The sequence below is a fragment of the Arachis hypogaea genome, chromosome 8 (assembly GCF_003086295.3).
Source record: "Arachis hypogaea cultivar Tifrunner chromosome 8, arahy.Tifrunner.gnm2.J5K5, whole genome shotgun sequence".
Taxonomy (NCBI): Eukaryota; Viridiplantae; Streptophyta; class Magnoliopsida; order Fabales; family Fabaceae; genus Arachis; species Arachis hypogaea.
The window spans coordinates 49,325,887-49,344,887 of NC_092043.1; the positions used below are offsets into that span (position 1 = coordinate 49,325,887).

A 19,001-nucleotide genomic window follows, 5' to 3' on the forward strand; every position below is an offset into this window, starting at 1 on the left:
ATACGTTATCTATCTGTCAAAAAATACTCTTGACTTTTTAAGAGGTTCTTTTTCAAAAGAATAAATACAATTTTAGGTTTTTGATTATTTACATAAAAGATACAGTATTTTTTTTATAAATAAAAATTTTTTAATTAGTTTTCAATTATTTGAGAAATTGATCTAAACATAAGGGAGAAGGCGTCAGGAAAGCCATTGCCAAGTTTTAAGAAACTAAATGACATTAAAATTTATTGATATATCACGTTAAATAATATTACAATACACATCTTTCAGTCTTAATTAGCTGTTAATATGATAAATTTGTGAAATTAGATGAAATCAATACTAAATTAAGGAATTTTAATGTCTTAAAGTTCCCTCAATTTGTGTTTAATTTGATTTAATTTTCTAAACTTATAATATTAGTAGTTAATTAGAATTATTAGTGTGTGTTGTAGTCAGTGTAATTTTATTTAACATACTACATCAGCAAATTTTAACGTTATCAGTAATAGAAATAACAGAATAACTAATATGACTAATTTATTATTTTTAAAGAACAAATTTAATTAAAAAAAATTTTTGAAGACTAATTTAAAAAATAAGTGATTTTTTAAAAACGAATTTAATTATTTACTTATTTTCAAAGTATAGATGAACACTTTGTCCTTCTAATAAATAATCAACGACTAAAAATAATATTTATTTTTTTTTAAATCAAAAACTTTAAAATATTATTCTACTAAAAAATTGGATAATATTATATACACAAAAATGACATAATCCCTAATTAATGTATAATATGTTTAGAGTGATTTCTCTAAACAAAAAAGCTAAGCCAATTAATGTGTATATAAGAAAAATAGTAAAGTTATATTATGATAATTAGCAATTGTTCATCATTCAGCAAATACCCTGAGCTGGATCCAACATATCTCAGTTTTGCTTGCTTTCAATCAATCCAGGTCATCCTTCATTAGCTTATTTGATAAGACAAACAATTCAAATTAGGGTTCAAAGAATAAATAATTAAGAATGGGTAACAAATATCTTGATCGAGAAGCATAATAAATAGAAGATTATGCTATTCTAGCTACCAATAATGAAAACATCCACGCACATTAACATATATACCGATAATGAGTTATATGTATAAATTTTTTGCGATATTTTTCAACTTGATAAATTAAAAATTATTTTATTACAAATTTAAATTTTATTTAAAAATATATTATTAATTAATATACTATTGTATATACAATATGAGATTTAAATTCTCAACATTAGTTAAAATAAACAAATAATAAATTGATAATTTATCAACCCACACTACAAAAAAATTTTAAAATTGTTAGTGTTGCAAGTGTGAGGAGTGTCGAAATTAGTCCCACATCAAAGAAAGCAAGAAAGAGTGAGGAGTTTATAAGATGAGAGACCCATTAACTTGACACCTTAAGGTTTTGAGTTGGATGTGGTGTCTTCTCATCTTATATTCTCTCACTTGATTCCTCCCCGAAGTCTTCTCGATTGTTGAGAGCTCTCCACGTTCGGCCCAACAAAAATAGCGATGGATTCCAATAAGAAATTGATCACTAAATCGGTTATTATTCCAATAATTTCTTGTAATGCCAAATTGGTTTAAAGACAAGTTATACAGTATTTGAAGATATACTAAAATTTAACAAATAATAATAATAATAACACATTTACCATTAAAATAGTAATATAATATATATCTAGTATATATATAATATTATTTCGACATTTACTCACTCTCACAAAATCTAGTGTGTATATATACATGTGCGCGCACACCCACTATTTTTAGCCACAGTTATAAAAATTTACCGTAAAAAAACAACCGCTATTTGCCGGAATTGGTGTACTGTAAAACGTACTGTTTTGAACGGGGGTGGATATTAATTTAAGAGAGAGGTCCCTAAACTATAATATATAAGAAGCTAACTAATAATAGGGTAGTAATAGGTAGCATAGTGTTGTATAGGTTCAGCAATAATTTTAATTGAACAACCACCAAAAATGTATGTAGGGTACATGATCCTTTGTGAACATTAATTGTTATGTGAAAGGTTCTTGACTTATACACTTGTGACCATTTGAATCACAGAATGTGCTTAGCTACATAATGCATGCATTTCTGTGTTCATAGCCCAACAAATACCAAACTACTTAGTACCAATTGAACGCCTCACTTATATATTTATCACTAGGGTTTCCAATTGAGCAATGTGAGCATAGTTACATATATACTTACTCTCTCTTTTGTCCAAACAGTAATATTATAAAATTAGAATCTTGTGGATTTTTTACTCCTCTCCTTTAATATGAGTTTATTATATATAAATAAATGAGTTGTGTACACCAAAATCAGTTATCAGTATTAAATACATGCTGAAATATAAATACACATTGAAAATAAAGTAAACTACACATGTATTTATATATAAATACATTAGTGGTTAATTTTTGTGTACAAATAATATTTTTGAAATATATAATATAAAAAATATAGGTGAACACTAAAAGTAAGCAACAAATTATTAGCCATTATGTATTTATTTATTTATGTCTATATACATAATGTTATTTTATATATATTATTTTTAATTACGCATAATTGAGATACAGTTATGTTACGTATATTCAAAAAATTAGTTACTAAATTAATTATTTGAATAGAAATTAAATGAAAAATATATTTATAAATAAATACATAATAAATGCTGATTTTAGTAGTTATTTTTAGTGTGTAATAATATCTTTGTGACTTTGTTGTATGTTTAATTCCACGTCAAAAAGAGAAAAAAAACAGCATAAAAATTATGACTTTGTTGATTTTTTTTTTTTGAGAAATTCTTATATACTTCATAACAAATTTAATTCATTTGTTATGTTTCATTCATTGTTTTGGCATGTGAGTAATGTAAATTTATTTATTTATAAATTAAATTTTTAAAATTATATGTAACCACTATATATCATCTAAGTTTTTGTCAAAATTTCTCCCTCTTTTAGGTGTAACCGGTATCTGACCTGTCCAAAAATGAATAGAAGAATATAGTAAAAAAAAAAAAAGCATTCAATTCTCATGGATTCTCTAGTACATACACTTTGGAATCTATGGTATCTTTTTTTTTTTTTTTGTAATGATACAACATGAACCATCTAATCATCTTAGAGTGAGTTATAAAGAATAAAAGAAATCAGGTACGATCTTATTGCTTATCACCTAATTCTTAAGTAATTAATTTCTAGTGTATGTAATGCTAGAAAACTAACCCTTTTTTAATTAATATTAGCTTTTTTTAAATATTTTATTTATCTTAAATTTTATACCATAAATTATACATCCTTATTAACTCAAAAATATAAATTATAAATTCTTCATAAAATAAGAATTTTAAAATTAAAAATTAATAAATATTGGCTAATTAAAATTAATTTCTTATATTTTTTAATTTATATTATGACAAAAAGATTAATTATTGTATTCATTTGATGTTAGATACTTTTGAGGAGACCAAAGATAAAAGAAATCTAACACCCAAATTAATTGGATTTTATATGTAGATCTCATTAAATGATGATAGAGAAAAATAATTAAATTCCCTTTTTATATATACATGTGAAAAATAAAAATAGGTAACAAAATTGGAGGTTGCCTAACTTCAATTGTACCACACCTCCCAAACCTTAAAGGCTATAGCAATAATTCAAAATGAGTGACAATATCTCATCTTTACCAATTCACTATCTATTAGGACCAATCTTAGTTGGGAATGGCCCATTTCCTTTATGTTCTAACCCCTAGGTATGAGCACTTTGGAGAAAAGTATCATTTTAGCATACCTTCTTATATTGTGATAATAAATTAATAATAATATGGTTTTGGTACCACTTAATTAGTTAGTACTCGTGTGCTGCTTCTTTAGCTTCTTCCAATTTGTTTTCATTTTTTAGCATTTTTGTGATCTATATGCTACCCTATGTGTTCTAGCTAGGATAGTGCATAGTGGCTCTTTATATGGTCAAGAATATTGTATTGTGTATGGAAGATGGAGGTTTGTTGTTGGGTCATTTATGAAAGCACTGTTCTTACTAAGTATGGACTCCAATAATTGAAACCAAAGGTAATCTACACTAACAACAAAGCCTTATTTCACTGAGTAAAATCGATTATATAAATTAAATAATGTTATTGTATTTTATTATATATTATAAAAAAATTAGACATTTTAAAAATATAAATGTTCCTATATTTTTTGTTGTTAATTAATATTAGAAAGTCATTTAGATAAAGATGTCTAAAATGTCTTTTTTTAATAATTAAAATTTAATATATATAATTAATTAAACTGTATTATTTCTGTCATAATTAGATCGGACAAACCAATTTAACCAAAAAATCGATGAACTAAATTTTAAACCGATTTAAATTAATATCTTTTTAATAAAAAATAACTACAATACTTCTATAATAGAAAATAACTAAAATATTCATATATATTAATTTTAAAAACCCTAAATTTTAACCTCAGGCTTAAAGAAAAGAGAAGGATTAGGATTTAGAGTTCTTAAAATATATATAAGTATTTTATCATTTTCTCTAATAAGAATATTGTAGTTATTTTCTATAAAAAAAATATTAATTTAAACCAGTTCAATATTTAATTTATCGATTTTTTTGCTAAATCAATTTGTCTGATTGATCTAATTTTGATAAAAATAATATGATTTAATTAGTTATATTTATTGATTTTTAATTACTAAAAAATATTAAAAAATATTTTAAAAGTCTTCATCTAAATAATTTTTTAATGTTAATTATATATATTACATGAATTAAACGATATTATTATATTCTATTATATATTATAAGAAGAATTTCAGGCATCATAAATATCATATTTTTATAATTTTAATTATAATATATATTAATTAAAATTAATTAATAAAATAAGTAAAATATCAATATTTTTGGAATAGTTGAAATTTTTTCTTTATTGTATATGTAATATAAGAACTATTTTATTTGGTGAATTATAAATGATTTAGTAAAATTCAAAAAACCCAAAAAAATCTAGAGGATCTAATTTATTAGTAGAATGATAATTAATATCAAACCTAAAAAAAGAGTACAATAATTGAAGGGATAGAGTCCTTGCTTTTGGTGCATGGAAGTTCACATATGTATGATGACTACTTCTATCTTACTCCATTTATGATGGCACAATTGATGAAGGATCCAAAACTAGCTACACTTTCTATATAAATATGCTTTCAATAATATTTTAATTTTTAGTATTTCATTTGAATTCTATAGCAATAATTGAGCCATTGTTCTTGTTCTTAATTATTCATTAATAATTGTTTATTACATTAAGTTTAATTTGTGTTGATTAATTTTTTTTTTTTTTTGGAGGGAGGGGAGCTGACCCCAAAAAAAAAAATTTAAGTTAGGTTATCCATTAGTGTGAGCAAATAAAGTTATATTATTAGGGAATGGATTTTTTCAATTTTTTTTTCATTCAATTATTATTATAAAGTATGATATCTTATTATATATTTTTTAAGCAATAAAAAATTACACTTAACAAAATAATGAGTTTACCTGAGCAACAATGTATAATCTCTTCTTAAAAAGAAAATCAATCAATTTTAGAGTTTGCTCTGATCTTATTAGTTGAGAAAATCCATATTTATGCTGATTAAACTTTTGCTAATATCAAGAAATATAAATTAGAGTAAGAATATGATACCATATATGGACTTAATTAAAAATCTAAAAATTGACCCTTCGCTTACTTAAATACTTTGTTGGACCCAACACTACAAAAAAAATCAATCTATCAATTTAATAACATAGATATAGACATATATTAACAACTATAAGGATTCCTTGTTGGACCTTAACACTGCTAATTTTGTTCCAGCTAATAATTTTCTTGGAGGGCAAGTTTTGACTTTATAGCCTTTCTAACGGTTTTCTCGTAAATCATAATGGTTATATCATGAAACTATACATTTGTATCAAAATCTAATGAAAAAACAAAAATATTATTTATACGTTAAAATTAATAATTAAAATTAATTATTATATATAATTAATTTATTTTTAATATATATTTTATATTAATAATTAATTTTAATAGTTAATTTTAATATACACTTAATATGTTAGAATAAAAAAGAATACATATATAAATAACTCTCTCTATAATACACTTTTTTTACACAAACTTATTTTAGATTTCAAAACATATGTATAAGCATTTATTTTTTAGTTTGTCATTATCTAACAAGTTATTTTTTAATCATTAAGAGTTTATTTGGACACTATTTTTGAAAACGATCCAATTTTTAATAATATTTTTTAAAATATTTTTTATAAAAATAAAACTAATTTTATATTTGAATATCTCATGTAAAAAATTTTTTTATTTATCATTTATGTTTGAATAAAATAAAATAAAAATATTTTTTTGTTCATTTATTATGTGAAAAATATCTTTTTTCTAAAAATAATCTTTTAAAAAAATATGTAAATTATCATTTTTTAAAAAATATATTTTTATTTTTCTATTATTTTTATTTTTACTATTAAAAATTTGTTAAATATATTAAAAAAATAACAAATTTTTTTATTAAAATATTTTTTTATTAATTTAATGACGTCCAAACAAACATTAAGAATAAGATTTAAGCCCGGCGCGCGCGCGCGCGCGCGCACACACATATATATATATATATATATAATTTTTATGTTTTTTTATTATTTTAAATTTTTTTTATACAAAATTTAAAAAATAGTTTATAAAAAAATTATTTATTTATTTATTTTTTTTATCAATTTAAGTTTTTAAAAAAATATGTTATGAATAAGTTTATGCATGGATGTTTGGTTAATCTATTTATGTATATTTCTTAGTTTTGATCTTTAATACCTTTAAATTACTCTATGATTTATTCTGGGATAATACTTTTGTTAATGGTATGAGTTGACGTTATTTCTCATGTTTATGTTTATGTGTATGAGATTATTGAGGTTGTAATTATTATAGTTAGAATTTGTTTCTCTTGTATGCCAACGCTTTTCATTTTTTTAGCTATCAATATTATAATATGCAGATTTTAATTTATTAAAATGTACTATATACTTAACTCTAAAATAGTATAGGTATAGTATTTGATTAGTGGGTGTCTAGATAGATACGGTTACATATGTTTATTATTTAGTTGCTGAGATTCAAATTTTTTATGTATATATTAGGTTATAAATTCGAGGGTAAAAAATATAAATAAGCCAAGGAGAGCTGGAAATTACCCAAATCAGCCAAATAAAAAATCAACACCTGAATCCACCAGGACCAATTATTATATAATTCGAATCAACTAGATTCGAATTATACTTTCATGTCATTCGAATTGAATTAATTCGAATTACTAGGAATGGAATGACTTAAGGAAGTTCGAAACAATTCGTTTCGAATTACAAATGAGAAATTCGAATTTACTTAATTCGAATTAGTAGGAGAAGCGGATCTTAGTGAGGTTCGAATCTACTTGATTCGAATTAGGTGAAAATCGATTTGAATAGTAATTCGAATCAAGTTGATTCGAATTACAAGGAGTTCGGCTATAAAAGGAGTTCGAGCCAAGTTCATTCGAATCACTTTCTCATTCTTCGACCCCACCAAATTCCAGAGAAAAAGACCAAGGTTCAGTACGAGTAAGACCAGAGCGGGTTTTTTTGTCGATGGGGGACGATCCGGGAAGGCTTTATCGTTTGGATGGAGTAGCTCATATCGCCGGTGTGATCAACGACGAGGTTAGTGGTTTATGAAAGCGGTTTATGATAACGGTATTTGTTAATGGTTTTTTATAATGGTTTATGTTACTGTAAGTGGTTTAGGATAGTGGTTTAGGATAGTGGTGTAGGCTAGTGGTTTTTGTTAATGGTTTTGTATAATGGTTTATGTTACTTTAAGTGGTTTAGGATAGTGGTTTAGGATAGTGGTGTAGGCTAGTGGTTTTTGTTAATGGTTTTTTATAATGGTTTATGTTACTGTAAGTGGTTTAGGATAGTGGTTTAGGATAGTGGTGTAGGCTAGTGATTTTTGTTAATGGTTTTTTATAGCGGTTTATTTAAGTGTTAGAGGTGTAAGGAAGTGGTTTAGGCCAGTAGTTTTCTTTAGTGGTATTTGAAATTGTTTTTTGTAAGCGGTTTGTGTTAATGGTTTTGGATGGTGGTTCTAGCGATGGTTAGCGGTTTGGGTCGGGGTTTTTTGTAAGCGGTTTGTGTTAGCGGTTTTGGATGGTGGTTTTTGTTGATGGTTTTTTTTAGCGGTTTATATTAGTGTAAGCGGTTTAAGCAAGCGGTTTATGCCAGTGAGCGGTTTGTGTATAAAATGTTGGTCGTTTGTTTCATATATCTTTTACTCATCACGATTTATTTTCTGGTTCCATATGAAATATGTTGTACATGTTAGTGGTTTGTGCATCGGTTCTAATTATGTGGTTTATGTACTGGCCAGCCTCGTCGTTGCATATCCAGCATTAGGCGGCAGCAGGGGATGCGTCTTGATGAGAGATACGTTCCGTACTTGCAGATGGCCGGATTGTACCATCTTGCGAGACTGAACGACAGATGGTTCCGACTAGATGAGCCCCTAGTCAGCGCATTCGTCGAGAGGTGGCGGCCTAAGACGCACACCTTCCACATGCCGTTTGGAGAGTGCACCATCACGCTTCAGGACGTCGCATACCAGCTGGGGTTGCCAGTCGACGGAGATTACGTTAGTGGTTGCCTGACAGACTTCCACCTTTACATTGAGGGTGGTCGACCTGCTTGGCAGTGGTTCCATGAGTTGCTCGGTGTTTTACCTCCCGAGAACCAGGTGCAGAAATTCGCAGTCAACTGCACCTGGTTTCAGGAGACATTTGCGGAGTGTCCAGACGGGGCTGATGAGGAGACGGTTAGGCGCTTTGCCCGGGCCTATATCATGATGTTATTGGGCACGCAGCTGTTTGCCGACAAGTCCGGCAATCGTATACACATCAGATGGCTACCTTATGTTGCTCAGCTTGAGGAGATGGGTCGCTACAGTTGGGGGTCGGCGGCACTAGCGTGGTTGTACAGGTGCATGTGCCGAGTCGCCAACAGACATGTGGTGAAGTTAGCTGGCCCTTTACAGTTACTACAGTCTTGGATCTTCTGGAGGTTTCCCACTCTTAGACCATCTGGGTATGAGGAGATTAGCTGGCCCCTTGCCTCGAGGTACCGTTATTGTTTTGTACTGTATATTTTTTTGGTATTTTTTTTCGATTATGCAACCAATTTATATGTTTCTCGTACGCAGATGGTCTGGTTACAATCTTGGGATTAGCAACAAGGGACCTCGGGTACAGATGGCTCGCATGAAGATCGACTTGTTACAGCCTCGGCAGGTAAGTACGCAGAACAGAAACATTGGGTATGAATAACAACTTTCATTACACATAGGAAACAACTTAGTTCCAGACAAGTGCTAATACACATTAAAAAAAAAAACAACTACAAGACAAGTGCTAATACAAAAAAAAAACAGTTAGACGACAAGAGCCAATACATTAACAAATAAAAAGAGACAAACCAAATCTCCTACTGATTTCCAGCAGTCCCGCTGGGGCCTGCGGCTTGTGGACAACTACGCTTGGTGTGACCTGGCTGCCTGCAGAGGCCACATCTCTTTGGCCGGTTCGGATCTACTTCATCCATGTTGGTGCGAATTCTTGTGGATCTAGGACGACCCTCCCTCGCACGCCTCATACTCGGATCCGGTATAACGGTAGGCCCGGCATAAGGTGGCCAGAAACCCTCCGGAATGGGAGGTGTAAATCCCATCTGATAGACACCGAAAACGGAACTAAGGCGGTAGACCTCGTGGACGTAAGGCTGCCATGTAAGTCGTGAATACACACAGCATGCCAGTGCGTGCGGACAGGGAAAATGAAGTGCTTGGAAGTATCCACAATCACAAGTCTTAGACCCTAATGAGACCCTGTACGTACCAAGAGAGAATGACCCTGTCGGAGTCGTCTCAGCAACGGTGTACTCCGAGTTATCCCTGTCGTAAACAGTAACCGTGAAGCACCTGGCTGTCTTTAGGTTGGCCTCGATACACTTTACTAGGTATTGACTGAATTGTTGTCCAGTACCCATCTGAGCCTCTGCCTCCCTACCCTTACGGACGAATAGCTCTGCTAGCCTTCCGTATGTGGCCTTCACCAGCGAGCAAACAGGGAGGTTTCTTACCCCCTTCAGGATTGAGTTGACACATTCCGAAATATTTGTCGTCATGTGCCCGAATCTCCGACCCTCATCACAGTACTGTGTCCACAACGAGTACTCGATTCTGTTCGCCCAGTCACACATTGCGGGATTCTCAGAGCGGAGAATGTCAAACCAGTAGTCGAACTCCACTTCGGTCTTCGCATATGCGGCGTTAACAAGAAGCCTCCGGGCATCTTTTCCCTTGAACGTCAACGCAAAATTCGCTGCAACGTGTCGAATGCAGAACGCCCGGTACGCAGCCGGGGGTAGCCATCCCCCATCTGGAGTCTCGAGTGCTGCCTTGATGCCATTATGCCTATCTGAAATAACTAACAGACCCGGCTGAGGTGTCACGTGCTCACGAAGGTGGGAAAGAAAGAAAGACCATGACTCAGCATTCTCACCCTCAACTAGTGCAAATGCCACGGGGAGGATGTTCGAGTTTCCGTCCTGTGCAATGGCGACTAGCAATGTTCCACCATACTTCCCATACAGATGGGTGCCATCAATACTAACCAAAGGCTTGCAATGACGGAATGCCTGGATACAAGGTGGGAAAGTCCAAAACAGCCTATGAAAATAAATCTGAGACTCGTCAACCTGTCCCCCAACTCGAACAGGGCAAGTCCTGAGGACGGCTACAGTGCCAGGCATCGTCAGCTGAACGCCTAAAACCCACCTAGGAAGCTCATTGTACGACTCCTCCCAGTCCCCATATATGACGGCAACGGCCTTTTGCTTCGCCATCCATACCCTCCTGTATGTTGGCCTGAACCCAAAGTGTGCGGCCGTGGCATTTTGAAGCACCTTGATGTTCACAGCTGCATCAGCCCTAACCATCGGCATAATGAAGGTGGATATCACATGGTAGTCCAGACTCCTGTGGTCACTGGAGATGGAGCTGGCCAGACATGTATGCGGTCCGTTGTATTGCTTCACTTCCCAGATACCCTTCCGCTGTCGGAGACTCAACCGAATCAGCCATGTGCACCCATTCCCAAACTCAAAACACTTTCCCACATACCTGCGGTAGTCAGACTCAACGACCTTGTACTGGACCCCTCGACGGATACTGTACGTCTTCACACTCAACAGCGCCTCATCTTTATCTGGAAATTGTTGGCCAACCTGGAATTCGTTCATACCGGCAGACCCCTCGGTTTCTCTAGCGCCAAATCCTGAGGGCTGCAGAGCATTTTCGTCCTGCCGCATGGCATCCAGGTCCAACGAGGAAAAATGGGGTGGATACTGCTGTGTGCCAGAGCTAGATCCACCGGTAGCCCTCCTTGGAACAGTAGTTCCAACATCATCGCCGCTTTCATCAGCGATCATATCCGGCTCTACGTCATCGTCATCTGGATCATCAAACAAACCATCACCAACACCAGCCGGTGTGGGACAATGTACCTCGCTGGGAATATGTTCCCCATACCGAACCTCCTCTCCAACATTGCCGCTCAGATCAACGGCAAACGAAGGGGACGCAACAGGCTGCATCGGTGGCTCATACACAGGAGCAGAGGATGAAGCAACAGCAGGTCTCGAGCTCGAGCCGGCAACCGCGGCTATAGTATTAGCATTCCGGTTCGAACCACCCGAGCTAGATACCACATCAACCAACTTTGCCAACAGCTCTGGTGTCCTTACCTCGGAAAACTGCCTACGAGAAAGAAACATAACCTGCAAGTCCTCGTCACTACCGATTGTGAAACAATCAAACTTCACCGTGTCATGGAGCACCGCTGTTGGAATGCGGTAGAAAAACTTCTTGACCCTCTTAACTCCTTCAAGACCAAGCTTCTCCAGCACAGAGCTAACAAGAGCATCGTAGGTGGTTGTTGGCGTCACGATAATACATAGGGGATCCTTATCAGTGAACTTCACGCCGGACCGAGTTTTTCTCTTAATCGACCCTCTGTAATGTACCAGAACTAGGAAACTCTCCTCACTAGCCATCTCCCCTCTTTGTTGAGAGCATCATGAGTTCACAGCATATATATATAGCTGTGGCTCGCACTATATATATGTAATTCGAAACAATTTGTTTCGAATTAGGTTGTATCTCAAACTAACCTAGTAATTCGAATTAACTAAATTCGAATTTGCTAAGTTTAATTCGACACAACTTGTTTCGAATTACCTTGTTTTGTGTCCTTACTAGTAATTCGAATTAACTCATTTCGAATTACCTTTTTGTAATTCGAATTAATTCAATTCGAACTTCGTTGTTTCATTGCATTCCTAGTAATTCGAATTAATTTAATTCGAATTACATGCTAGCATAATTCGAATCTAATTAATTCGAATTATATAATAATTGGTTCTGGTGGATTCAGGTGTGGATTTTTGATTTGGCTGATTTGGGTAATTTCCAGCTCTCCTTGGCTTATTTGGGTGTTTTACCCTAAATTCGATTCGAAACGGAGAAAAAAAAAACACAAAATAAATTCTACATCTCAGTCATATCTTTTTCGATATTACCATTAAAGATAAATGTATTTAATGTATATTTAATAAATTGATACACACAAAAATTAGATTGAGATACAGGTTATTTTAATAAATTATTTTATTTTTATATTCTCATTTTTGTCTTTTTTTTATTGTTTTATATATAATATGTCAATAAATAATTCAGATGTCATTTTCTTAATGATAAACGGCAGCACTGCTACATGCATGAATCGAAATTATATTACATAATTTTTTCTTTATTATTATTATTATGACGATGCCACAACCAACATAAACAAATTTTGATGGTTTATACTTGAAGGCTGGGTTTTGATAAAAGTGATATTATTGTATATTAGAATTAGGAAAGTTTAAATTTTAAATTTATAAAATTCCTTTTAAAAATATATTCTTAACTAATTAAAAAATATCTTTATAATATCCTTGTTAACAAAACTAATTTAAAAATTAAATAATTTGAAAAATAGATGAAGGTGTTGGTCCAAGTTTTTTTTACCAATGTGTTATTTTTCTAAAAATTTATTATCAAAAATATTATTTTTTGAAATTAATTATTCAGATGTCATTTTTTATATTACCATAAATAATCATAATTAAAATAGTAAATTAATTGTTATTGTGATAAAAAAGTAACATGAATAATTCATTAAAAAAAGACAATATTTCTATAATAAATTTTAGAAAAGGTGGCGTATATATTGATATAAAAAAAATCTATTAGTCTACTTCTAATAACCATATATGATTCCCTTCTAAAAAGAAAGCATACTTTGTTGGCATCTAACCAAAAATGAAATCATAATAATTAAGAAAAATTGTTAGCTAAAGTATATGATTGAGTTGAAAACCCTATAATGATTGCATTTGAAATGAAAAGTAGCTAGAAAGAGATAAGATGTATCATAGGATCCATAAAATGGTGGTCATTTTCAAATTATCTATCTGCATTCTCAAAAGCTAATTGGCAAATTAGATTGATGACATTTGGAAACAATAATAACAGTGCCACATGGGCCTTTTTTGTTTGTCAGTATCATACCCTTCAATGCATCACCAATAAGAATTAACCACATCCACCAAAGCCCATATGAAAAAAGCTTCAACAACACTATTATCTCGTGCAATGCAATGCAATTTTTTTTAGAAATACTCTTTTAAATATATTTTTGGCTGTCAATATTTACATCTACGAAATACTAAAACACAAAATCGTATTTGACAAATAAGATATAAATAAAAATATTATATTTAAAAATATTAAATTAGTATATTTTATATTTATTTCAATAAAAAATATATAAAAATATTATAAAAAATATATTTTATTTTTTATTATTTTTATTAATTTTTATAATTATATTTTTTATTGTTATATTTTTTTCGAATTTTTAAATAAAAAAATTAAAAATAAATTAAATTTTTATAATTTATTTTAGTTTATTATTAAATAAAATATAAAAATATTATTTTTTATATTTCTATCTTTTATATTTTATTTTTAATATTTTGTCTTATTTTATTCTCGGAATTAAACGCGATCTTTGTTTTTTATGTTTTGGAAAAAGTTTAATGAGAGTGAGGTTTGGACAGGGGAGAGTTTGAGGGAGATAGAGAGATAGAGGAGAGGATTTAGAGATAATCATCATGATTACGATGGTAGTGGATGAATCTTAAAGGATATAATTGGAAGAAAAAATGTTGACTAATTTTCAATTGTTAAAAATTTAATGAAAAGAAAACAACTGAAATGTATTTAAAATATTAAGAATTATATAAACTGAAATAAATTTAAATGTTACAAAAAAAAACTATTTTTTTAAAAATTATCATAGACACAAAATATATTTGATATTTGATCATTTATTTTAATATCTAACTTGGTATTTGAAGATAATTATCAAAGAGGAAATTAATTTATGGTTAGAAAAGATGTGTATGCACAAAAGTTTAAAAGTTAGGGGCCTGCTACACATACAAGTAAAAAGGCCGTACAAGTTTTACAAGTTATCAGTCCAAACTTCATTAACACGCGCATTAACTCATTTTGAATGGAGCGTAACTACACGCGCCCCACTCAAACGGTTCCTCTTCGTCTTCTTCTTCTTCTTCTCTTCTTCTTCTTCTTCGTCTTCGTCTTCTTCTTTTTCTTCTTTCTCTTCCTCTTCCTCTTCCTCTTCTTCTTCTTCGTTTTTTTTTTCGATTTTCATGATTTCTGAAATTCTTCTTATTCTTCTTGCTGCACGTTCTTCTTTCTCTTACTCTTCTTCTTCTCCTTTTCTTTCGTTTCTGCACGTTCTTCTTCCTCGTTTTTCTTTTCTTCTTCTTCTTCTTCATTTACGTCTTTTCTCTCTGTTTTCTCTTTTTTTTTTCGATTTTTCATGGTAAAATCGTCTTTGAAGAAGAAGAAGCAGCAGAAGATGAGGAGGAGAAAGAGAAAGAGTTCTGAATTATGCATAAGATGTACTTCAACGAATTTTGGGTGTATTTTCTTAAATCCTTTGGGTGTATTTTCTGTAACCCTTTGGGTGTATTTGAATGATATCTGACTGATATCTATGGGTGTATCTGACTCATATCTATGGGTGTATCTTACTGATATCTATGGGTGTATTTTTCATTTCAGAAAAAATGGCAAGCATTACAGAAATACACCAAACCGATTACATAAAATACACCCAAGAGATTACAGAAATACACCCAAACGATTACATAAAATACACCCAAGAGATTACAGAAATACACCCAAACGGTTACAAGAATTCACTCAAACGATTATAGAAATACACCCAAAAGATTACAGAAAATACACCCAAAGGATTTAAAGAAATACACCCAAAATCATGCATAATTCAGAACTCTTTCTCTTTCTCCTCCTCATCTTCTGCTACTACTTCTTCTTCAAAAACGATTTCAGAGCTTGATGTCAAAAAACAATAGAAATCGAGAATAACGAAGAAAGAAAACAGAGAGAAAAGCACGTAAATGAAGAAGGAGAAAGAGAAGGCAAGAAACAAAAGAAAAGAAGAAGAAGAAGAGGAAGAGGAAGAAGAACGTGCAACAAGAAGAAGAAGAAGGTGCAATGAAAACGTGCCGTAACAGTATGTGGAGGAACTAACGTCAACGACGAAGAACAAACCAGTGAAAAAGGAGGAGAAAAGAACGATCGAAAAAGAAGGAAAAGAAGAAGGGATGTAGCGCGTCGTACGTGAAGCAGCGCGTAATTTGATTTTATTGTTTAATGAACTTGTAAAACATACAAACCCTAATGGCTTGTATGCAGAGTTTTTCCCTAAAAGTTAATGTCAATTCAAACGTAAAGATGAAAAATTAATTAATGTTAATTCAAATGTAAGGTTAAACAAAAAAAGCGTGTTAGTCAGTTAATATTTTTCGGTTTAAAATACACATTATTTTGTTGACATTATCACATATAATTATCAAAACTAATTATTCATACACAATATTTCTCTAAAACCTTAAAGGGGCACTTTGGTCATTTTGAATTTCCATGCAACGACACCTTCCCTTGACTTCTCGTCTTCAAGGCTTGTTGGTAGGTGTGGCTGTCACAGCCTATCTATATAAGATTCAATTCAATTATTTTGGTATAATTATATTATCATGATTATCATATTTTAAAAATATTAAATAATATTTTTTATCTAAAATAAATATAACAGAAGAGAATGCTTATATCAACTAGTTAATTATGTAAATGTAATATCAACAATTCAAATTTTAACATTTTAAAACAATTAATAATAAATAAGATTGATAACTACAATTAATAATATTATTTTTATTAATATATATACATATTTTTGTTTAATTTTTATAAGTAAAAAAATTAAAATTATTAATATTTTTTATACTTACATAATAAATTTAGTTAATGTATATTAAAAACTAATAAAAAATAGAGAAAAAAATTTTAACGATTTCTGACAATTATTCTAAAAAAATGAGGTTTGTAACAAAAAATATGTCAATTTTGATTAGTACTCAATGGACAAATTAATTAATTAATGTATCATATAAGTATATTTCGTTAATTTTAAAAAAAATCATTGACAGATGAATTAACCAATTTTACGTAATTAAAAATTAAGAATTAAAAAAGTATATATATAATGGATCCAATTTTATTTCATCCTCGTTTTGAAATTCACGTTTCTGTGTCATCGCAAGTTACAATATTCTTGTTACAATGTCCAAATCACACACTATTGATGTAGAGTTTTCATTCTATTTCTTAGGGTTAATGCTAAATGCGCATTTTATGTGATTATTAGGAACACTCTTTTAATTATTTATAGCGATGTATAATTATCTTTAAAAAACCTAAAGATATATTTTTTTAATATGATGTATATTTAGCATCAACAAATTTTTTAGTGATTATTTGGTAATTAATAAACAAGCAAACGTTCTAATTGTATATTTTAGTATTTTAATAGCAAAAAATGTTTGAGAGATAGATAATAAAAAATTAATCTAAAACAATAAAAAATTATCTTATTTTATAGTTTTTAATTACTGTAGGTTTATTTTATTTTATGTTCTTTAATTATCACTTAAATAATTAAATAATATTAAATGTAATAAATATGTAATTATAAATATTAAATTAAATAAGATAATTTATATTATTATCTCCCTAATATATATTACTACTGTTTAATAATAATTTTTTATTTTTACTTTTTAAATTATTGTATAAAATAACATGCATATATAAGCAAAAAATTAGTGAGTAGCAAACTAATAAATATAGCAAAAATAAAAAACTTAAATAATTAATAAGTGGGCAACTAGCTAGGCATTGAAATTAACTCCTAATTCACACATAATATATACATAGATACTATTATGTATGAATACTGACACAGATATGAGATACGACACGCCGATACAGAACATGCTGACACACGAATTTTAAAATCTTATATATAAAATATAAAGTATTTTAATTTTTAGATAAATTGTAATGATATTTTGATATTTTATTGATATTAAAATATAAATTAATTTTTTATTATTTTTAATATTTTATTTTAATTATATTAAATATTTAAAATATTTTTTAATAAATAATAATATATATTATATCTAAATTTATTTCAAGAATATATGTTAAAAATAAAACTAGATATGTTGACACATGCTGGTATTTAGATGTATTCAAACATATTCAAAAAAAAATTATTTTTTATTAAAATACAATTGCATAAAATAGACACACATATTAAACGAATATTGATAAGTATCGTGTTTGAAATGTGTCTGATATACAGACACAATAATTCAATGAAATATCCATATTTCATAGCATAGATATGAGAAAAAAAAACTTCACTTTCACCTTCTAAAATTAAGTTCTGTTTCAACTTTTATATTGATGATAATTCTACATAACGATTTTGTTAGAGATATAACCATTAATGTTACCTTCTCCTATCAGCTTAAGCTTTTGGGATGAGTGGTTTCATGACATGGTATCAGAGCTCTATGTCCGAAAGGTCAAGAGTTCGATCCTTGGAGAACCCCAAAAAGTGAAAAAGAATAGAAAATCAAGCAAACCCAAAAGAGAGGCTCTTGCTTGAGGGGATTTGTTTTGACGCAAGAATTCTCACCAAACCATAAATTAGTTGCGCATTAATAATTACAATTTACACCTTGCACAGTATCATTAAAAATAGAATTGATTCAAGTAATACCGAATTTGATAGTCTCAAAAAGTTTGGACTATTAAAAATATATTTTTTAATTTTTTTTAATAATAGTTAAATAGTCTTTATTTAATTTTAATTATAAATCAGTTATTTATATATTATTTAATTATAAAATATATTTTTATTTTTTAAATTATTATTTTATCATTTATCTATAATGTTTATTGAGAATCAAAAACTAAAACAATAACAAATTAAATATTCCATTATGTAATAAATATTTTGTAATCTTAATCGATCATAATTTTATCATTAATCCAGTTACATACGTATTAGTTGAAAAAATCGTGTTTGTTAGAAATTCAATCTATTGGATGCACAAACCAATCGATTGAATTTTATAAGGCATGTGGGGTTTTTCTTATTATCCAATTGATTAAAATCATCAAAGCAATATAGATTTAGTTAATTCAATCGATTGGTTCTGTCCCTAAGTAAATTCATTTCCAAAATCTTATTTGGATTCATATTATTCATCT

General features: G+C 29.8%; 1 protein-coding gene across 1 annotated transcript; it reads left to right on the forward strand.

Moving 5' to 3' along the window:
- The first annotated feature begins 8,723 nt into the window (after positions 1-8,723).
- LOC112705479 (protein MAIN-LIKE 1-like) lies at positions 8,724-9,517 on the forward strand. Its single transcript, XM_025756302.1, has 3 exons — positions 8,724-9,280; positions 9,363-9,450; positions 9,506-9,517. Exons 1-3 carry the CDS (start codon positions 8,724-8,726, stop codon positions 9,515-9,517), a joined length of 657 nt encoding a protein of 218 aa, XP_025612087.1.
- The last annotated feature ends 9,484 nt before the right edge of the window (positions 9,518-19,001 follow it).

Coding starts and splice junctions, on each gene's coding strand:
- LOC112705479 (XM_025756302.1), top strand. CDS start 8,724: ATGCCGTTTGGAGAGTGCACCATCACGCTTCAGGACGTCGCATACCAG. Junction 9,281..9,362: donor AGCTGGCCCCTTGCCTCGAG/GTACCGTTATTG, acceptor TCTCGTACGCAG/ATGGTCTGGTTACAATCTTG.